Here is a 22,018-nt window from a genome sequence, read left to right as displayed (position 1 = left end):
ACAACAACATAGTAATAGGGTTTTGCTTTTCCTTTCTTCAGCCCTCTGTGTCATAAATCAAAACCATCTACATTTTTTTAAGATTTTTTAAAATTTATTTACTTTTTAAATACATTTGTCTCTGCTTCCCCCCCACCTCTTTCCCTTGCCCCCTCCCACCTTCCCTCCCTCAGCTCTTCCCCTTTGGTTTTGTCCATGAGTCCTTGCTATATATTCCTTGACTTTCCCCTTCCCTTCCCTTTCCCTGCCCCCCCTTCCCTCTTGTCTCTGTTGATTTCTTTTCCTTTCAGTGTTGCTGGTCATATTTTCTTTGCATCTTTGCATTGTTGGTTAGGTTCCGTTTATAGGTGAGATCATATGCTTTTGTCTTTCACCCCCTGGCTTATTTCGCTTAGCATGATGCTCTCCAGTTCCATCCATGCTGTTGCAAAGTTTAGTACTTCTTTTTTTCTTTCTGCTGCGTAGTATTCCATTGTGTATATGTACCATGATTTTTTGATCCAATCATCTACTAATGGGCATTTAGGTTGCTTCCAACACTTGGCTATTGTAAATTGTGCTGCTATGAACATTGGGGTGCATAGGTTCTTTTGTATTGGCGTTTTGGTGTTCTTAGGGTATAGTCCCAGCAGGGGAATCGCTGGATCCAAAGGCAGTTCCATTTTCAGCTTTCTGAGGAAATTCCACACTGCTTTCCATAGTGGCTGCACCAGTCTGCATTCCCACCAACAGTGGACTAGAGTTCCCTTTTCTCCACAGCCTCACCAGCACCTGTTGTTTGTGGATCTGTTTATGATGGCCATTCTGACCGAAAACCATCTACCTTTTCTCCTCAGCATGGATCCTGAAGAGATGCCCCTTGACCAGGCCTTTGTTATGACGGTACGTGATATGAATTCCCTAGGGGACGGCAACAGCTGGGTGAGCACCACTCAGTGTTATGTCACTCTTCCGCATTTCTTTCACCACAGAGTTACAAAATCACTAAGCAAAAAGGCCCAGAAAAAGCAATGACTTGAAACCCAGGATGCACTTAGTATATTGTACGCAGTGCTATTCAACCCTATTCATGGAAGGACCTAGACAAAATGGGATGCGTTTCAAACATGGTACTAATGAGAACAGAAGCCATAAATGAGCGGAGCGGAATGGCATTGCACACACAGCCTAAGACTGGCGGGTTTTAGAAATACAAACTAGGTGGCCTGATGCAAGGCATGCCCCTTAACTCTCTGAGGCTTTTTGGGTCATCTATAAAAAGAGAATGTTAATAATGACAGGTGTCTTTTTTATATTCTGTTGCTACTGTGAGGATATAGTGAGGTAACATTTGGAAATGTGTTTCACAAATGTAAAACATTTTACAAACGGAAGGTATTGGTTTACAAGGGAGTTTTGGTTTGTTTTTGTTTTTTTTAAGTGGGCTTGGATGAAGAGTCTTTTCAAAAAAGAAAAGCTAATGAATTCCCACAGAAGTATATCCAGTATTCTAGTATCTAATGTGCTTCATCATGAGGTAGAAGACCAGGAAAAAGCTAACACCTTCATCTAAAGAACTGGTTTGTGTCTACAGACCACCATAAATCTGCTCCCACCCACACTGTCCTTCTGTCAGCGGCTGGTATGGGGTGGATTTTTTTTCACATATTTCATAAATATTTATTAGTCACCTACCAGATACCACATATTTTTCCAGATGCTGGGGATATAATTGTGAACAAGACAGAAAACACTGAGTTTATATTCTAGTGGGGAAATGGATAATAAATGAATAAATATTCCAGCATAATGTTATCTAGTGGTAAGTGTCATGAAGGGTAGTAAGGTAAATTGAAGAAATGTGGAGTGCAACCATTGTTGTTTCACATGGAGTGGTCTAGAAAGGCCTTCCAGAGAATTCTGACTCAGTGCCAATTACAAGATGCCAACTTTTCATTTTTCTCTGGCATCTTTCTTTCAGTAACTACTACTCATTTACACTTCTTGCCCCCTTAGCAAAACACATGGTCAATGTGCCTTCAGTAAAGTGGCAGAGGCTTGTGCTTTTGGCATTGACAGAGCTTCAAAACAGTGGCAGTGAAAAGGCTGAGAGATAATATTTATATTCTCTGGAGGCCATTGGGAAACACCTGCAGGGATGCTTGGGGTCAGCTGGAAATTGGACTGTAAAAGAAATCAAAAGTAGTTTCTTGTTCATGGAACCTTGGAGGTGGTTGGCTGCTTCAAGATGAAGCTGAACATCCCTTTCCCAGCCATTGGCTGCCAGAAACTCATCGAAGTGGACAATGAATGCAAACTTTGTACTTTTTATGGGAAGCATATGGCCACAGAAGTTGGTGCTAACGCTCTGGGTGAAGAGTGGAAAGGTTATGTGGCTCAGATCAGTGGCGGGAAAGACAAACAAGGCTTCCCCATGAAGCAGGGTGTCTTGACCCATGGCCATGTCTGCCTGCTGCCGAGCAAGGGGCATTCCTGCCACAGACCAAGGAAGACTGGAGGGCAAAAGTGCAAATCAGTTCGGGGTTGTGTTGTGGATGCCAGTCTCAGTGTTCTCAACTTGGACATTGTAAACAAAGGAGAGAAAGATATTCCTGGTCTCACTGATACTACTGTGCCTCATCGCCTGGGGCCCAAAAGAGCTAGGAGAATCCGCAACTTTTCAACCTCTCTGAGGAAGACAAAGTCCACCAATATGCTGTGAATAAGCCCTTAAACAAGAAAGGTAAGAAACATAGAACCAAAGCACCTAAGATTCAGCGTCCTGTTACTCCACGTGTCCTGCAACGCAAACATTGGCATATTGCTCTGAAGAAACAACGTACTAAGAAAAATAAGGAAGAGGCTGCAGAGTATGCTAAACTTTTGGCAAAGAGGATGAAGGAGGATAAGAAAAATCCCGTGAACATATTGCCAAGAGATATAGGCTGTCCTTTCTGAGAGATTCTACCTCTAAGTCTGAGTCCAGCCAAAAATGAGGTCTTCTAAGAGTAACAAATAAATAAGAACAAACATCAAAAAGAAAAAAAGAAAGAAAGAAGTCAGAAGTAGTGGAGGGAGGTCACTACAACTAACTTCCACCCTCATTCGACCAATGTTTCCCCTGGAGACCGCAGCCATGGGCACGAGCCAATCATCATGGAACGTTGTGTGTCAGCCTATTTGTTCTTTTTTGTGTTCAACCACATCAATACTAAAGGAAACACTCGAGGTCTTTAGTTCTGGTAAGGCCTATACGGGCCGGCAGTGGTATCTGGCCACCGGAATTCCTACATGGTCTTCGGTGGTGGCAGCAGAAGGGGAGGGCACAGAACACACGTGGGACGAATTCCCATGGGACTCCGCACTGGTTGGGGTACAGGAACCCACCGTGTGGTCCCAACCTTGAGTAGATAAACCTGTGTATGTTTAAACATCCCAGTACCATCCACCCCATGCCCCTGACTCCTCACAGAAAAAGGCTTAAATCCAACTTGGCCAATGCACCAATCCCCTCTTCCAAGACAGCAATGCAGGAAAAGGTTATCACAGAAGAAGGAGCTATTGAAGGGTGTCCTGTCCTTTTCAAAATCAGAGAGTAGAAAAGTAGTTAAGGATGTGAGTACACAAATCTCAGCATCCAGGCGGGCTAGTAGGTGAGAAGATATGACTCTGCCATTGATAATATTGCCTGGAAAGCGCAGAAAGGAATCCTTGTGTTACGGGCATTTCCGCCAGCATTGTTTACCATTACAGAGGACCCCCTATGCTCCTGCAGCCTCTCCCAGGACAAACCATTCTTTTGTGCATTGCTGTGTTTGTTTCAAGCAGATTGTGCAACCTCCAGTGAGTTTAAGGCTTTGATGTCAGAACTGAAGATCCTCATTCACATTGGTCACCACCTCAATGTGGTTAACTTGCTGGGTGCCTGCACCAAACCTGGAGGTAAGCAGCCTTCCATTCCCGGCCAGAACGGCCCTCTAGGGGCCAGAGCTCCCGGAGGCAAGCTGGGCCCTGTTTGGGCAGGTCTCCGTGCGCTGCACGTGAGCCTCCTCTGACTTAGAGCGCCCTTGCGATGCGCAGGACCTCCAGAGCCCGTGTCCTCTGACCCCGTTCCAGGAAATACTACTGTGCAATGTATAAAGGGCTTGGGTGCATCTCAACTTCTTGCCAGCTTGAACAGCCCGTTATTCGGTGGAATCTCGGACACGTTAGTTGAAGAGAAAACATTTGGGTGCTGAGGAGGCGTGCCACGGCCTTCAGGGAAGGGCGTCCATGGCCTCCTTCGGTCACCCGTCTCTCACCGTCTTCGGTTAGCACCATGGCCTGAGGAGCGGTTTCACCCACCTCGTCAACAGCAATTCTGCAACCCCTGTGGATCTACACATTTGAAGCCATTCTCTCAATGACGCCAAACGCCCTTGAGCTGTTTCTCTATTACAGTGCTATTGAAAAGGCACCTCCTTTCATTTAACTTAATTTGAAACAACATTTTCTGAGCCCCTTCTGATTTTATGTGAGGCCCTAAGGAAGGGAGGGGCTTGGAGGGCATACTGGGAGCATGATGCGGGGAGGCCACACAAACAAATAGAGTCCTTCGGGCCACATGTGACTTGTGGTGTGGGCAAGCACAGAGAAAACGGAGGCTCTGGGAAACCTGCGGAGAGGCTTAAGCCACGAACTAACACGAAGACAATTGAGAGAGGCCTTTTAGCAAGCTATTGGGGGTGGGGGTAGGGCAGCTGTGTGGAGGGTGGGGACAGGAGCCCCTGTGAGCAGATGGGTGAAATACCCAGCTGGTGGCTGCTCCTTTGCCCTCGTCATTGCAACTGTTGGCTGCATGTGGCCAGGGGCCCTGTCCTGCTCATTCCTGTAGCCTTCATGCTGGCCAGCCCAGGCAACATCATAGTGAAGTGCATTGTGGTTTATTGGCCTCACTTTCCCCCTTCTGCCAAATCTTCCCTCGCCCAACTATCAGCCAGCCAGCTGTTTCTGGGATCAGTCACCATTGCATTCGGCACAGGTCGGTCAGTCAATGGGTTCATTGCCAGAGAAATCCTCTGTGAGATTTTAGGGGATTTCTGGTCGACAGGTTACCGGGACAAGGGTAGCCCAAGAGTCGGCTAGCCTTCATCATCCTTTCTGGAACGATGATGTGGACATTACTTTTGGCAGGTCCTTTGATGGTCATTGTGGAATTCTGCAAATATGGAAATCTGGCCGACTTTCTGAGAGGGAAGAGAGGAGATTTTATTGCTTCCAAGGTAGGTTTCCCCAGCTGAACCCCACACTTCATCTTCACTTTTGCATACTATCTGACGGCTTTCTAGGGATAAAAAGGGAGAGAAGAGTGGAGAAGCAGAGGCTGAAAAACTACTGATCGGGGCCGTAGGGTATGCATTTCTACATCCAATACAGCCTTGAAGTCAACGACCTCTAAAGTTCCTCTTAGACAGAAAACTCGGCATGCTCCCGGCATGGGCTGCAGTGATGCGGTTGGTTAGTGTCTCCCTCGGTTTGCAATAAGAGATCCAGAGTAATTCACTAGCCCAGTTCCCATCATGCCCTTACTCTTCCATTCCATCAACTTGAGCTTTCTGACAATACCTGAAGTTCTGGGAAAAGGAACTTTTAAAAAGTTGAATGTATTGCTGTGGCATTGGTTAATAAGATATATAGGTTTCAAGTGTATGATTCTAAGGCCTTTCATTTGGATGATGTCCAGCCCAGAGCCTATGGTCAGGGGCACATGTCACCGACGCCTCAATATTCCCCTCTTCTCACTCCTGCTCTCTAGGTGGGCACGCTGCCCCTGCCCTTCTCTCCCAGGGGAAGGCAGCGGTCTCTAATTCCCAAAGGACTGCAAAGCACTGTGTCAGTCGCTGCTTTATTTAGACAAATACCTGATTTTAAAATGAATTCATAAACACCCTCCAGAACCCAGGGTGTCATCTGACTTGGTTTTCTGAACGAGGTAGCAATTTGTTAACTCCACCCCCAAGTTCTCCCTCTACTCTGATTTTTGAGAAGATAAAGGGAGCAATAGTAGTTAAAAATAGAGGGTGGCTGCTTCTTATGACATACGCTCAACGTCTAAGCACAGAGCACAGACACCCTTTGGGGTACCACATGTCACCAGATATCTTGCCCTGTGAAAGCCTGCTGACTTCTGAAGAAGGAAACCCGTAATGTGTTAAGTTAAATAAGTCAGACAGACAAAAACAAACACCGTGTGAGTTCCCTTTACACGTGGTATCTTAAAAAACAAAGCAACACAACAAAGGACCAGAAAAGAACACAGAGTCGTGGCTATCATGGATACCGAGGACCTATGATTGGTCGCCAAGAGAGACGGGGTTCGGGGACTGGTGGAAACACCAAAGGGGAATAAGACGTACAGACTTCCAGTTACAAATACATAAGTCACGGGGGTATAAGGCACAGCACAAGGACAAAAGCCATTAATCCCATAATAACTTTGTATGGTGACAGAGGCTTCATAGATGTGTGGTCACATCCTAGGGTGTATGCATGTAGAATTGCTAGGGCATACACCTGAAAGTCATACAATGTCGTAAGTTCCACTACGCTTCCACGCAGAACAAATGAAAACTGAAATTATGTGGAGCACTCGGCGCACACAGGACTCAGAGATGAACCACCCTTCTTCACATACAGCCAGCGCGCTTGTCACCATGTCCGCTGACTTCCCATCGACTGGCAGAGTGCAGCGCGAGCCCCTGAGCGCAAGAATTTGTCCTGAACCACGGCGCCCGGAGGAAGTGGGGGGAGAACGGAAGCCAGACTCCAGTCGCTGGGGTTAGGACCGCACTCCGATCCCTCCCAGATGCCTTTTCGTGCCAAAGAGGAGGCGCGGATGTGTTGAGGGGAAATGGCTCCCCGGATACGGTCGGGTTCCCATTCTGTCTCTGCCGTGGGAATCCTAAGGCTCAGGCGGCAGTAGGCTGGTCCGCTGGGCCATGGAGGCTTCACTTCGGGGGACAGGAGGCCGTAAAGGGCCAGCCCGAGGGATCTGGAATTTTCCCTGCTCACACAGTTGCCTGGCAGGGGCCACTGAGTGGAGCCGACCTGGGGCCGCTGGGCCGGGGAGGCGGTGGAAGGCTCCAGAGGCGGGTCACCGAGGCACAGGGAGGAAGGCGGCTGTATCCACCTGCAGGCGGGAGGATGCTGCTGTTCCTCAGCTGCTCCGGGACTTCGGGCTTCATGCAGGGCAACTGCAAGAGCCCGCCGGGAGCCAAAGGGTGTGGCCTCGGGCAGAGCGGGCGGATGCCTGGGCCGCCGCTCATTTCCTCGGTGCTCGTTCTCTTCCCTCCCCTTCGCACGCACTGCACGGACCCCACGGGACTCGGTTTTCCTGGCCCCAAAACGAGGGAGAGGGCGCAGCTCTCTCTGTGTGGGCACTGAACGCTGACGGGCCGCATCCCCAAGCCTTTGGTAAGAGCCCGTTTCCGCGGATGCCCTGCCGCGTCCCGCAGCGCACGGGGCCGGCGCCGCTGGCACGGCCAGGCCTCAACCCAGAAGCCCCAGCGCCCGGTTCGAACTGAGCGGGAGGCCGAGGGGTGAGAACGGTCGCCTCCCTCGGGGAAAAGTGGGCCGCGACTCGGAGGCGGAAACAGCCGGTGCCTTCCCGCGACTTGCAGTGTCCAGGGAACCGCACGCGGTAGCTGATGAGAACCCCTGCGGGGGGCCCCCTTCCCCAGGAGGCGCCCAGCCTCAGGCGCCCATCGGACTTCCTGCTCCTCTTGCGCGCGCGGGGCTGCCCACTCCACTCCGACGCCAGCAGCGGCTGGATGGAAAGGTCGTGCTACTGCGGGGCGGTTTGTTGCGTTGTGTTCTTCCTGTGTGTGCTTGCTTGTGCGTTCGTTTGCCTGTGGGGAGGAGGCCGAGAGCTTTTGCAGTTCTGCGTCGTGGTGAATGACACCCCGATGACCGCCAATTCTGCAAACGTGTTCTCCTCTGCCCTAACATTCGGGATTACTTTTGCTCCTTTTAGACCCAGGTAACTAGTGATGACCAAAACCATGAAGTCAAATCAAAGGCCTTTCACAGTGAAAGGCAGCAAGCATTTATCCGAGATAAAGCCAAGAAGAACAGGGACGGAGGCCGCAGGGAGCCAGGCCGCGGTGGCAGCCGTGGTCTGATCGGGAGGCCAAGGCAAGGGCCACCTACGGGCAAGGGCAGGGTAGCAGTCACATCGTCCGTTGCAGCAAAGCCCTTCTGCTGCTGCTGCAGAGAAGCGAGCCTGAGGGAGGCTCATTCTAAACAATTGTTTTGAAGTTTTCAGTCCGGTAGCCACCTGCCCAGGAGTCCTGATGTCCGCGTTCTGGGTGCCTTTGCGAACGGCACTCGGGCCGCGCTGTAGCCCTAGACCCAGCCCCGTGGCCGGTTTGCCCTGCCGGGACGCTCCAAAGGGCTGGGGCCCGCAAAGGGCAGGGCGGGCCGTCTGGGAGGGCAGCTCTGGCCCCGATTTACACTGGCTCTGCTTTCATTTGCGTCCGTTTCCCCTCCTTCATCAAGATCTTTCCCCGAAGGCATTGCTGATCAATCCCTGGAGAGCAGTCTTGACCAGTGACTAAAAGCATCATTGACCTTTCATTGCCGGGATGGCTGATTTGGGGTACGTTGTGTCGTTGTTGGTCCCTCTTGCCGGAAACATTCATTTTGGTGACGCCATGTGCCACGTAGGAGGGAAAGTGGGTTGTTGGCTTGCTTGCTTGTTGTGTCTTGTTTTAGGAGCCTTGGGCCACATTGGAGCCCTGCGAGTGCCACAGCAGAGGAAGGCAGACATCATGCTTCTGTAAGGACAAACCTCCTGTGTAGTTCCCTGAGGTTACTCATGGGAAGCCTCATAGGCCTTAGGGATCATCTCAAAACGGGGAGCCGCCATTATGAGATCGGCGTTTCTGTAACATCGAGCTGGGCGAAACAAAGTTTTATGACAGCCAAAAACCCTATATGAACAAACAAAATGCTGAGTCCACTCTACAGAATGGATCGGAACCCGTAGGCACGACCTGGGAGCAGCTGCCAAAGGTATTAAAGAACCATGAGAGTTGGGTGGACACTATTTGCTCATTTCGTTTGTGCCCCAGTTTATTTAATTCCATCTGTAGTTTTACCAGAGGTGTTTTCTCTGAGTACAACAGGGAGTAGGAAGAGCAAAGCAGGCCCCCCTGGCTCAGCGAGGATAAGGGCAAGAGTACTTCCATAGTCCGCCATAGCTCATGCAGGCAAAGTTACATATTTTGTCCTGGCCGGCTATCGTTGTGGCAGTCTTTGCAATTCCTCCAAGGCTTCTGATAACTTTCTCATCTGCTATTTGCTCCTTGTAGTACCTGCCCAAGGGAACGAACGGGATTGCTTGAAACCCGGTCCCTTTCCTGGGGTTGACATCACCAGGAATTGTACATCCTGGACTGGGTGTGGACCCGTTGTACGTTTTAACCTGAGAGGTAGGTTTAAAAACGATGCCCAATGTTGAGCTGTTGTTCTGGTCGGAAGCAGCAGGGCACAAGTAAATGATCTTTATTTTAGTGAGTGCTTGGCTTCTTGCGTTTTTTGTGAGATAGGAAGCAGCAGAAGTAAAGAAAAGGCAAGGGGAAGGGGCAGGCTGATTACACAGGACTGGTCTGGACTCTTGGGTTAGTTTGCCCACAGCAGATGGCACCTGCTTCACTTCCTAGTCACTTTAAATTTCAAACCCTCTGTTGGTTGAACAGCCCAGTTAGGTTCAAGAGCTTTCTTCAAATAGGAATCCTGAATCCAGGAGTTAACATTTTAAAATTTCATCCTGCATGACTTAGTTAAGATACCCTCAATTCTGGAAGGATCTGGTAGGGAGGAAAAGAAAAATGTTTTAATTTTGCTTACATAGATATAATTTGACAAATTGCTGTAGGCCATAGGTAGCTTAGGAGAAGGAAACCTTTCTTGTATCTTACAAAGATTAAAAAACAGTGACATTTTATATAAAACGCCATAAAATTAGGATCATCCTTATCTGCTTACTGAGTCCCATGTCATTAGTCCTTGTTGATCTTAGTCTTTTTTTAATTCTATTTCCAATGAGAGTTCACACTGAGTATTATTCTGTATTGGTGTCCGGTGTACAGCACAGCGGTTAGATGATCACGTACTTCACAGAGTGACCCCCGGTGTTCCGGGTCCCACCTGGGGCCTCACATACCAACACTTATTACAACACTATTGACTTCATCTTTTGGTTAGCGGTCTTATGAGTCCAGGTTTTTCCTTAGACTTCTGTAAATCTTTATTCAATTGTGTGTTATGCTTTTAAAGTTATTACAAATCTACATTTTAGACTACTTGTCGGGGAGTTTTTAAAATTCATCTCTCCAGGATGAAACACATCTGTAGGAAGATTTTTCTTCCCCAAAGTATCCAAGTCACCAATAATTGTCTGTAAATGGTGGAAGACTTGAAACTGGGCACAGTTAAAGGTCTGGTGAGAGTTTACATGCATATACATAGAAATAATGGAATTGCCTTATCTCTTCCAATCTTAGTTTCCTTGGCCATATGTAAAGCTCTTGAGATACCTTCTCCGTAATCCTTTTGCAACTTCCACAAACCTGCTACTTTTAGGTACCTGTCAGCTTTTTCCCCTCTCCTTTTCATTCTCATTTTATTGTTTTAAAGATTTTATTTATTTATTTTTAGAGAAATGGGAAGGGAGGGAGAACGGAAGGGAGAGAAACGCCGATGTGTGAGAGGTACAAGGACTGGTTTCCTCTGGCGCGCCCCGAGGCGAGGAGCTGGCGCGCAACCCAGGCACGTGCTCTGGCCCGGAATCCCAGGGGCGGTGCTTTGGTTCGCAGGCCCGCACTCGATCCACTGAGCCACACCAGCCAGGGCTCCTTTCCTATTTTCAAAGAGTCATTTTACTATAGGACAAAATGACTTTTTCCTCCTTATCTCCCCCCAAAGTCCTGTGTTTTTCTGTCCTTCCTTATCCAGAAATCACATCCTCCTTTCCTTTCTCGCAACAAAACGTATCTCCATGCTTCATACCTTCTCCCGTTGAAAATAGAACATCCTATTTTTTCACATACACTCTTTCGTTCTTTTAAAGTCCGTTTTGGCCAGGGAACCAGCTTATCCAGCGGTCTGCATTTTAAAAGCCCTCTTTTTCTCCTTCAGTCTCTGTGGACAGTGTCTGGGTGAGCTCCTGGGGGTTTCCGTTCCTAAGACATGACAAGGTTTACAAGTTGAGGAGACAGAGAGACACCGCAGTTGTGTTAGCAGTATACCAGGCTATGTCAGAATTTGAGGTCTCTTATGCAATAAAAAGTTTAGCATCATTTATTTGACGATGCTTCCCATGGAACCTAACATACCATGAAGTCTCATTAGGGTCACATCTGGTCACGCGGAATCTTTAAAGACTTTTCAGGAAAACACAGAAAGCTAAATGGTTGTAAGCAAAATTTAGCTCTTAATAATAAGAGGACCCAGTTTCCTGAAGCAATGGTAGACCCGAGGAGGAAGGACACAGGGAATTTTCCTAAGAGTCAAGATTCTTGCTTTCCCTTTGTCATTTCCTTTATTCAGCGTATCCCCAGCAGGAACCCATACCTGGTTCCTGGGTTCCAGGGAACTCTGGTCCAGCGAAATGAGGCCACTTTAGATCCTGTTTGAGATGCCAGATGTGTTACCCTAAAAATAAAAGGCCTTTCAAAGTCAGAGGCAACAAGCATTTACATGAGATTTAACAATTACAGAAGAAATCAATAGTTATGCAGGAAGCAGTGATCAGGCAGAAGCCCAAAGAGAGTTCCAAGGAGGACACGAAGGCAACGGGGAACTCGGAGAAACCGAAGGGGAAGAATGACCTCAGTACAAGAAAAGCATTGTTTTTCTATCAGTGCAGAGCAGCTAAAGTGAGTGGTGCTGATTCTAAAGAATTTTTTTTTTTTAATCGGCAGTCCAGCAGTTCCATCTGCCTTCTTGTTAGCTTTGCAAACAGCTCTTTGGGACCTACTGTTGGTTTAGGCCCAGTCCAAAGGATATTTGGCCCCGTTTTAACATTTCAAAGGCAGTCCCTCTGGGATGGCAGCTCCAGCTCCCCCTTAAAGTGGCTCTGTTTATGGTGGGGCTCGTAGACATTAAACTGAAATCTAAATTCCTGGAGCGGGTGACACGTGGCAGACATGCTCCCCATCAGCGACCTGAAGACGGCCGTCCTCCATTCCCCTCTTCACGATGCCTGTGCTCTCTGCCCTGCTGATCTGGAGGCAGGGCCGCAGCCCTCTCCCGCTGAGAGAGCCCCGGGCATGGAGCTGGGGGCGCCTTGGCGAGCCTTCTATAAGGCCCGGCCGAGGTTGCCCGCAGCACGGGGTCCCTGGGGTGTTGCCGGTGGTCCTGTTTTCTGGGGCTGCAGGGAACGTGGATGTTAGGCTCTGGGGTCTGGTTAGGGGCCCAGCTGCTGGGGTCGCAGAGGTCGCAGGGGTCGCAGGGGTCGCAGGGGTCGCAGGGGTCGCAGGGTGAGTTGGTCGGGGTATGCGGCTCCAGGGTGCATACTGGGGGTCGAGTGAATGGAACTGCAGCAGGTGCTCCCTGGGCTGGCCTGGGGTGCCAGGCTCTGGGGCCCCCTGTGGGCCTGGCGGGCTGGGGCTGCGGCTCACGCGGGCTGCGGCTGCAGTGGAGGCTGGCTGGGCTGGCTGAGCCGGCTGTGTCGCAGCGCGCCTGGGGTGCCCTGGCGGGCCACCGTGCCTGGGCTGCAGCAGTCGCGGGACGAGGCGGCCTAGCACGGCGGTCTGGGGGCGCCCTGAGAGCCCGTCTCCCTGCGGCGGCCACTAAGGCCGGGCCAGGTGGTCCATGGTCCCCTGCGGGGGGGCCTTGCGGGGTGGCTGGAGCGCCATCTAGCTGCAGGAGGAATGTCAACAGCGGCGTTTGCCAGCTCCTCCGAGCCAAGGAAACTCCAGCAAGTTCCCCACACATTTATTGGGCAGGTAGGTGCCTCGGGGTGAGTCAATGGATCGTTTTTGGGTAGAGTCTAGTTGCCCTTTCATTCGCTGTGTCATCTCCGGGCCTTATAGCAGGAGAGTCGGCCCTCGCTAGCCCCCACCCCCCAGTGGCATCCCTCTGCCCCGCAGGCCTCGCCCTTGGGGCGGGGTTCCCGTGGTCACCCCATCTCAGCCTCTCCTGCAGCTTCTCCGTGCAGGCTCCTTCGCCGTTCAGCAGGGATTGCTCGCCATGTAGGTGTACAGTCCCTGTGTGTCCCACCCGGCCATCTGGGAGCCGGCTCCGAGGGAAAATTTTTGACTCAAGCATCCAAGCAGCAGCTCCTATAACCTGGAGCCAAGCCGGCCATCGCGTGGGTCACCTGTGTTTCCTCCCTCGGCCGAGCACTCCCTGCAGCGTGTTCTCATGGCCCATTCTGTCGCCCTCTCCACCAGACGCTGGGCTCCTGGAGACAAGGGACCTTCATCCTCGCCACGATGCAAGTCCTAGTGCCTGGCGGAGAGTCTGGCACAAGGGGGCACTGCCATATGTGCTGAAGGAGACATCTCCACCGCTTCCACTCCGATTGCGGAGGGTATTTAGCCGCGCCGAGTGACGCAAGACTCGCTCTCCCAATCTCTCCTGCTAGTCTACCATGTGCTGAGAAACGCGTCAGCTTTACCCCAGGGAAAGGACTTTGATTGTCCTATTGATAATGCAATTTTCTGAAGTCGTGAAATGAGGTTTTGAAGTCGCCCGCTGTCCTGGGTGGTGTGGCTCAGTGGATTGAGCGCCGGCCTGCAAACCAAAGGGTCGCTCCTCCGGTTGCCAGTCAGGGCACAGGCCTGGGTGGCAGGCCAGGTGCCCAGGGAGGGGGCGCTCGAGAGGCAGCCACCCCTTGACGTTTCTCTCCCTGTTTCTCCCTCCCTTCCCCCTCTCTAAAAATGAATGAATGAATCTATCTTTTAAAAAAAGAGACACCTGCTGGCTTCACATTTATTAACCACCCAGTCCCCGCAAACCCAACCCCTGCCTCCCGCCCACCAACCCCACTCTGCGGTCACAGGAGAACCAGGAGAGGGAAGTCGGAGCCTCTCTGTCTGACGGGAAAGGGCCAGAGGCGGGCTGAGCCCCACTTGGGCAGCCTCCTGGGACTCCTCCGGAGGCCGCCCCGGAGGGACTCAGCCGGGAAGCCCCGAGGGAAGCTGGGCTAGAGGCTTCTCTCCAGCGCCAGAGGCGCGCACAGCAATCACGGTACCTGCTTCCACGCCCACTTTTCTTGTCTTGTCTTTCCTTCTTCCGCTTTCCCCCTCGCTTTCTTGAGATACAATTGGCGTATAACATTGTGTAAATTTAAGGCGCACGACGTGGAGATTTGAAACATGGATGTATCGCGCCGCGGTTCCCAGGACAAGGATAGTTAACAGCCCCTCCCCTTGACATAGTTACCATGTTGTTGCTGTTATCCTGCCGAGAGCACGGAAGATGTACATTATTTTTGCTCTTAAAATCTTGACTGTCTGATCGTTGTTCAGCTACAGTTGTCCCGCCTTTTCCCCCATGGCTGTCCCCTGCCCCGCCCCCCCCACTCCCACTCTCAATCCCCCCCACTCCCCGCGCCCAGGACCCTCCATCGTGCTGGCAGAGTGACTCTCAGGGGCCCCCGAGAGTGTCTTTGGCGACGCCAGCCTGCTGTGGATTCGGTGCCCGGAACGCACTCCTCTCCTAACTGGAAGTTGGCACCTTTTGACCCACATGCATCCATTTCCCCCACCCTCTACCCCTCATGCCCACTTTCTCTTAGGCACCTACGTGGTCGCAGAGCAAATCCACGGAAAGAAACTATCTACAGAGCCTGAGCAGGCCCATTCTGGGGGGGTCGCGTGGGGGTGGGGGTGGGGGGATGGAAAAGGAAGTGATGGGGACTCGTCTTCGCTCTCGGAGGATCCTCCTCCTTTAGAACATCCGGAGAAGCTCGCCGCCTAGGCCCAGAATTAGGCTTCCGCGTGGGGTTTGCTGGGTTGGTTCTGATAAAAGGGCTGAAGGGACTGTCCCAGGACACTTATGCCCTGGCGCGCTGAAAAACACCAGACAACAGTGATAACGGATAAAAGCAAAAGGAAATGGTTTATTGAGGAAATGACCGCTCAGGTGAGTAATATCGCACAACGTGAGAAAATCTTCAATATCAGACCACGTTTGCTTTTGCATTACACACAATGACTTTCGACTGCTGCACCTCGTTCACCCGGCGATGGAGAATCCCAGCTGCGACCCTGGTCCGATAATCTACAAGAATGGACTCAGAGGTGTGTCTGTGTGCGTGTGTGGGGAGACCACCGCGGCAGATGGGAAGAGAGTGGAGTTTGGAAATAGAGAGGTCTTGCCGTTTATCCTCAAACTTTGGGGAAGGGGTACGGATTGTTCTCAGGGCGCAAATCTAACAGTCCGTGCGGATGTTTGGAGGGCGGGAGCCGAAGGGGACCATCGATCTCCGCCAGGGGACATCCCCTGCAGCCCGGAGCAGGGAGTCCCCGGGAGGCAGCGGGGCTGTTACTGGGCCTGAGCAGCAGAGGGGGCTTTTGCACGGGCGGCTGGCCCCTTGGAGGCGCCGGGCTTCTGGGCGGCGCCAGCGGGTTTCCCAGCAGGGCCCTTCCGCATCTTGCCCTCTGCTGCTTCGGCGGCTTTCTGGCCCTGTTGGCCAGGCGGCGGCTGCGCGCGGTGGCGACGGCGCGGGTCGTTGGGGCGGCAGGGTGCGTAGCGGGGCGGGGGCCCCTGCTGCAGGCCCGCGGCGTCGCTCGCGCTCTCCTCCTTCTTTCCCGCCGGCAGCCTGGGGGCGAGGTCGGCGGAGGGCTTCGCAGCACGCGCAGGGGCCCGGCCCCTGGGGCGGCTCATCCGGTAGCTGGGGCCGTGGCCCCGGCGCGGCGGTGCGCCCTCGGGCCCTGCGGCTCGGGCGGGCGCGGGCTGGTACGCGGCCTGCGGGCCACTGGCGGCAGCGAAGCTGGCAAGGCGGCGAAGGGCGGCCCGGGCCTTGGGGAAGGGCCGGAAGCGCCGCCGTCGCAGGGCGCGCGCACCACGGGGCCTGCGGCGCCGCTGGCCCGGGGCTGCGGCGAAGCCTTCTCTGCCGCCGTCGACGACGACGCCCTGTTCGGCGCGGCCGGCGCCCCTGGCACCACGGCGCGGCTGCGGCACGCTAGGGCCGATGTAGAAGCCAGGGTGGAAGCGGCTGCCCTTGACCGGGGCGCCGGCCGGCCCGGTCACGTTGGCGGCCTCGGCGCCACGCTCGCCCTGCACCACGTCGAACTCGACAGCCTCCCCGTTGTCGATGCCCCGCTGGTACCTGCGAGAGCTGCGCCGGGCGATGGCCGAGTGGTGAACGAACACCTCTTCCCGGGTGTCGTGCCTGCTGATGAAGCCGTAGCCGCGCTTCACGTTGTACCACTTGACCGATCCGCGCACCTTCTTGGCGATGACTCTCTTGGGCGCCCTGCCCGGGGCGCCCGCTGCCGCCGGCGCTTCCGGGGCGCGGCGTCCACCGACGTTGCTGGTGACTAGGGCCCGGGCACAGTCTCCGCCTGCCACGGACGGCAGGGGGTCTCCGCGCCGCCCGGCGGGAGACCGAGGCGGCCACCTTCCGGAGGGCGGCCTGCCCGGCCTCACTCATGAGGCCGGAGGCGAGGGAGGGCAGTTCTGGGAGCGGGGCACTCGCTGTAGGACAGTCTCTGGGTCAGGGCCAAGGACTCTGCGGCTGGGGCCTGGGAGTCTCGGGAGCGCCGGGCGCGTCTCCTGGGGAACGGGCGCGTGGCTGCGGGTGACGCCACAACAGGCGGCCGGGGCGGCCCAGCGAGGGGCGGGGCCCGGGTGGCCCGCCACGTGCCCGGAGGCCACGTCACCGCGCCTGCTGGGGCACCGTGGCCCAGGGGCCCCCAGGAAGGTCCGGGGAGCGGTGTTGGTGGAGACTCTCCCGCCTGCCCGAGTGCGTGCGAAGCGGGAGCGCGCTTTCCGGCCCTGGCGTCGCTTGGCGAGATGCACAGCCGGCCTTCCGAGGGCACCCTCTCGTGGCCCGCTGGCAAAACCCGGGTCCTCCTCCCAGGCCTTGCGGGCCGTGTCTGGGAGGGAGGCGTTTTGCGCACCTTCAGGCCGCGTGGCCGCCGCATGCAAGGAAAGACGCCCGCTGCCGTTCGGGTGTTCGGGTTTCCCTGTGTGTGTGTTTCGTCTTCCTGCACAGCGACCCGGGAAGCCCGGCAGGCCTAGCCGGCTGGACGGGCAGGACGTCACACCGGTGCAGGTTCGTCTAGGCTGGTGGGAGGCTCGTAAGCCGGTGCCCCTCACCGGGAACGCGGCAGTGGCCGCGCGCCCGTGGGAACCCCGTTGACCGCGGGGTCCTCGCGTCCGTCAACCAAGGGCCCGGGCGGAGCGCAGGCAGGTCTCCCTTGTGTTTGACTGTAGGTGCGAACGTTTCCCTTTTTCAAATAGCTCCTTGATCTTCATCCTAAGAGGAGCTTCGCACTGAACTATATACAGACTCCAAGCGTCGGGCCTAACGTCAGCGCGCTCCGGATGGGAACGTGGCGACGCCGACCGGGATGGAGCTCTGACCCTGCCTGAGTCCTCGTCTGCGATTCCTCTCCGGGCAGCGGCAGGACGGCGGGCCCTCGCTGCCCCGGGGCCTCCGTCCAGCTCCGCGGCCAGCGTCCCTGCAGGCGACCCCCCATGAGCCCAGGTGCCAGCGTGCGGCCTGTGATTCTTACTGCGAACCGCTGCCGGCCCAGGATACCGCGCTAAGGAACAGCTCGCCTTCTGCGACAGAGCCTTTCCCCGGGAGGGCAGAGCATGCTCCAGGAGCCCATTGCCCCTGATCGGAACACGCAGTTTTCACTGATCGGTGAGGAAAACGAGCCACGCTGCCCTGCCACTTGAGAGCTTACAGACACCTCTCCCGTCGGGCGCGTGCATTGGATCCTTGCAACAACCCGCTCTGCAAGGCAGTGGGCCTGCTGCTCTTTGTACTTCCCCTGGCAGAAGAGGGAACGGGGGCCCCGAAAAGGAGGCTGCCGCTTCGGTTCAAATAGTCAGTATGAGGTGCACCCTAAGCTTGCCTCAGATAGGGCTCCCTCCAGCTCCAGGTCTCCTGCCAGCACCCCTCACCGGTCTTCACGCAGAGTTCCGTCACCCGTGTCATCTGACGTCGGGGTCCAGCCGCCGCCTTGAGAGAGGTCGTGGCCTCGGCAGCCCGGCGGAGAACCCAGGAGTCACCGCTGCCGAGCTCCCCTGTCTCCGCTGCGCCCAGACTCCGGGCGTGGCACTCTCCACGGGCAGAAATTGTCTTCCTATCAATGAATGAGCACCCGCCGCCCCCCGGCCCCCCGCCCCACACAGTCGCCTTCGGCCTGCAGCCCCGAAGAAAGCCAGCCCTTCGGCCCGTTCGCGCAGGAGCCACTCGTGCCCCGTGCTCGTGCACTGCAAGAGGGAAAGGGTCTTGATTTTCCCTTTACTGTTATAAAACATGCCGCGGGCACCATCTCTCGCAGTTTTCACAAGAAGCGGGAGAGGGCGGCCCACTCCTGTCCGTATCCTCAGGTCACAGGGACGAAGCCGGGGGAGCTGGCAGGGAGCAGCTCCCTGACCGACCCGAGGCCACCCATGCACCGAGCGCGCAGCCAGGACAGGACCGCTGGACCTTCCCGCCGGCCCGCTGACCGCTAGCCCACTGCGCTCTCCGTGGCCCCGTGAGGCCGCCCCTGATGCGGCCAACGGTCCTTTCTCTCGTCTCCCTGCTGCTGCCCGCGTCGGCCACGCCCATTCCCACCTCGGGGCTGTTCGCTGTTCCCTCATTCTGCTCGGGATAAGTTTTCTCCTCTCTTCTGTCTGGATGAATCTCACTCGTCCTTCTGCTCCCTGGTTTGCAATTCCTTCCTGCCCCCTGCCCCGCCGATTCCAAATGCACCAGGCCGCCTGGATGTCTTTCTGCTCAGAAACCGAGCTGCACTTACAGTCTCACGATGAATGGCGACCCTGCTTCTTTCCTGTGGCTCCTGTTTTCTGTCTCACGGTCATTCCCAGCTGGATTGGAAGGCCACGAGCGATTGTGAATATTGACTCCTTCTCTCAGTTTCCTGTCCGAGTACCACAGTGCCTGGAACAGTGCTGGCTGTATGAGGGGCCACCACAGACATGCGCTTGTGGGTTAAATCGATGCCTCTTCCCCCCTCAAAGTGGCCGCATCCTTGAATTCCGGACAGCGGCAGGCCCAGTGCCAGGCATGCAGCAGGTTCCAAGGAGATTCCCCGAGCTGGACTGGATACCTGCTCTTGAGTCCCCTGCTGTTGTTTTCATGCTCTACAGGAAAGTGCTCTGGAGCCATCATGGAGAACCATTCAGCTTCCCCGAGTGGGGCGCATTAGATGGAAGAAGAAAGGCTTCGTGAAGAAAATATATGGTATGAATTACTAGTGCAAGCCCAAGGTTTGATTTGCTGAGCCCATCGTATCATTTTTATGGAAACCATCGGGCTCTGCTTATCTCTTTCTCTACTTTGCACTTCATTCATCCTGTGAAGCGTAGTATTTCATTGCCATGAGTTAAGAGCTGGAGGTTAATTCAGGTATAAGGTATACTGTCTGATCCATGGATTTATCGCTTAAAAAGAAAATCTCTGCTGCCTCAGCCACAGAATGGGGCTGAACGAGCAGAGTCCACCCGGGCCCACAATGAAAGGTAATAATACCATTATGTAAGCTGAGGAGTAAACAAGTCGGCAGCCTCACCAGGGGATGAAAATGCATCCGGGCCTCTTTTCTTACCCATTCACTGGCGGCTCCTGTTTGAAAGGTCAGCGGCTAAATACAAAGAAGGACCTCATCCGTCTTGTTCCTGCTAGAACCACACCATCAACGCCAGCCTCTCTCCGGTGCTGCTTACTGTCCAAGGCAACAGAAAGCTAACACAATACAGACAGAAAAATAGAAGGAGACCTAGAAAATGGAGCCGGGAATGCCTACCCTTGCCCCACGTCATGCACACAGCACACGGTAAAAGCCAGGGCGACTCAGCAATGCTATGGATGTCAAGAAGTGGTTTAAAATATGGGCAGCGCTGCAGTCTCCCGGGCACCCTCTACTGAGGTTTTTGGCGCTACAAGTAATTTGGAAGGGCTAGGAATCTTAACCCAGAAGGTCTGGGTTTGACTTCTGGAATGGCCTCAGTTTGTCTGTTTAGCCTCGAGCAAATCACATCGCCTTTGTGAGATGTCGTCTTGTCGCCTGTACAAAGAAAATGCAGATGCTTTCCCTATCTGGTCCATAGAGTTCCGCTGGCAATTATGTAGCATACTTCACAGAAACAGATTAAATTATGTAAACCATAGGCCGGGGAACATCTCGGCACGTAACAGTATGTGTGTTAGAAAGAAAGAGATGAAGACGGAATGAAAAAGAAAAGACTGAAAGAGCGACCCTGTGGTGGCTCCTTTTCTGTGTCAATTTGGCAGGACGTCGGTGCCCAGGTTTGTGTTCACACATTATCATGCATGACTTTGCATGGGTGCTTTTGGATGAGAATAACTTTTAAATCCGTTGACTTTACGTGAAGTGCCATCTATAATGAGGGTGGGTCTTTTCCAATCACGTGAAGGTCAGAACAGAACCCAAAATTGACCTCCCCCGAGCCAGAGGGCGTTCTGCCGCAGATGGCCCTTGGAGTCCATCTGCACCACGGGCCCTTTGCTGTGTCTCCAGCTTGACGGCTGGGTTCTCCCCGTCTCATGCAAACTTTGGTACCCGGGCTGTTTCTCATGCATGAGAACCCCGTCTCATGCAAACTTTGGTACCCGGGCTGTTTCTAAAGAACAGAATCTCAATACTGAGTTTTTAAACTGGCTGTGGGTTCTCGATTTGGCTCTTGAGTGTGATTATATTTAAAGGCACTAACGACTGCACTGCAGCAGTCAAGAGCCCCCTGATCGTCGGCGGCGTGATGTGGCCGTAGAGACACACAAAATCTCACCGTCGGATGCTCTCCGTCAAGCACTTGTAAGAGGCAAGGAACTGAGTGAGCATGTATATGGTACTCTAAGACAGTGTTGTCAAAGTAAAGAGTATAATGAGAATGTCTGGTTGTCCTCCTGGCACTGAACCACGTGGGAAAAGAAAAGGCTGAGCTCAGAGATGCCCATACCCTGCTCAAGCACTGCTTCGGTGACCTGAAAGCTTCTATGTCTGCCCTGAAAGAGACGCTTCTCTGCTGCAGCCTTGAGGCCGAGCTGGCTGGAAGCAAAACCCAGGCTGTCGTTCAGTGAGTGGCTGAAGTACAATGCCAATTGGATTCCCGAACTCCCACTGTAGCTACCATAAAAGTGAAGGCATAGATTGGGGAGGAATGGGAACATGAGGGAAAACCTTGATGACGCTGGGAGAACTGAGCTCCTAGACACTCACGGGTCATCCTCGGACGGACCAGAGGAAGCAGCCTCTCCAAACCCCGTAGACGCTGCCTCTTCACCCCAGTCCAGGAGAGGGGCTCTGAGTTGCCCGAGGGAAGTGCAACGGCCTCCCCCGAGGAAATGTCCTTGAAGGACACCGCTGCTGCTCCTCCGGACGCCCCCCGCTCCGCTTCCAGACCTGAAACAGGACTGCGGTTGCAGAAGGGCCCTTGAAGGGAGGCAACAAGTGTAACCCACGAGGAGGCGTGCTGTATAACAAAAGAGCTACCAGACTTTTCTGATTTATACAGGCAGAGACAGGGAGCCACGGATGGGGCTGGATGTTAAGGGTGTGGGATAGCACTGGAAGGAACGTAAATTTGGATCAGGGGGAGTTTACTGACACGGGCCCACTAAGCAGAGATTCTGCATTTATTGTTGCAGCTCGGAGCGTTAGGAAGGGTTCTATGAGTTTGTTTGGTGGGTCAGCCAACACGCGGCCCGAAATGTGGGCAAAAGCGTGTGACCTGGAAAGGCCAGGCCTGCCCGTGCTTTACTGTTGAAGAAAGGATTCAAGGGGTTGGGGAGATTGGAGTGGCAGAGTGCACTTGGTACTTAAGACCTGCTCCCCCATCCTGG

At 53.8% G+C, this 22,018-nt stretch overlaps 1 protein-coding gene and 1 pseudogene across 1 annotated transcript; one reads left to right on the top strand and one right to left on the bottom strand.

Annotated features, from left to right (window-relative positions):
- The first annotated feature begins 2,227 nt into the window (after window positions 1–2,227).
- On the top strand, window positions 2,228–2,990 carry LOC129079389 (40S ribosomal protein S6-like; annotated as a pseudogene).
- A 12,523-nt stretch (window positions 2,991–15,513) lies between these two features.
- Window positions 15,514–18,763, bottom strand: LOC129079396 (Y-box-binding protein 1-like). The gene is made up of 3 exons (XM_054584623.1): window positions 18,661–18,763; window positions 18,109–18,240; window positions 15,514–16,535 (listed from the first exon to the last, which is right to left on the bottom strand). Exons 1-3 carry the CDS (start codon window positions 18,761–18,763, stop codon window positions 15,514–15,516), a joined length of 1,257 nt encoding a protein of 418 aa, XP_054440598.1.
- Between the last annotated feature and the right edge of the window lie 3,255 nt (window positions 18,764–22,018).

This window comes from Pteronotus mesoamericanus, unplaced genomic scaffold, assembly GCF_021234165.1.
Source record: "Pteronotus mesoamericanus isolate MK-2021 breed Mesoamerican mustached bat unplaced genomic scaffold, CSHL_Meso_final contig_1199, whole genome shotgun sequence".
In the NCBI taxonomy this organism is placed as follows: domain Eukaryota; kingdom Metazoa; phylum Chordata; class Mammalia; order Chiroptera; family Mormoopidae; genus Pteronotus; species Pteronotus mesoamericanus.
The sequence above is the reverse complement of the archived record's forward strand: the minus strand, read 5'-3'. Positions and strand labels throughout refer to the sequence as shown.

What these genes read in the sequence shown, in the direction of transcription:
- LOC129079396 (XM_054584623.1), bottom strand. Translation starts at nt 18,763, where the DNA reads ATGGGCGTGGCCGACGCGGGCAGCAGCAGGGAGACGAGAGAAAGGACC. An exon ending in GAGAGCGCAGTGGGCTAGCG is followed by an intron (nt 18,241 to 18,660) that starts GTCAGCGGGCCG and finishes GTCTGGGCGCAG; the next exon opens with CGGAGACAGGGGAGCTCGGC. An exon ending in GGAACTCTGCGTGAAGACCG is followed by an intron (nt 16,536 to 18,108) that starts GTGAGGGGTGCT and finishes CGTCCGTGGCAG; the next exon opens with GCGGAGACTGTGCCCGGGCC.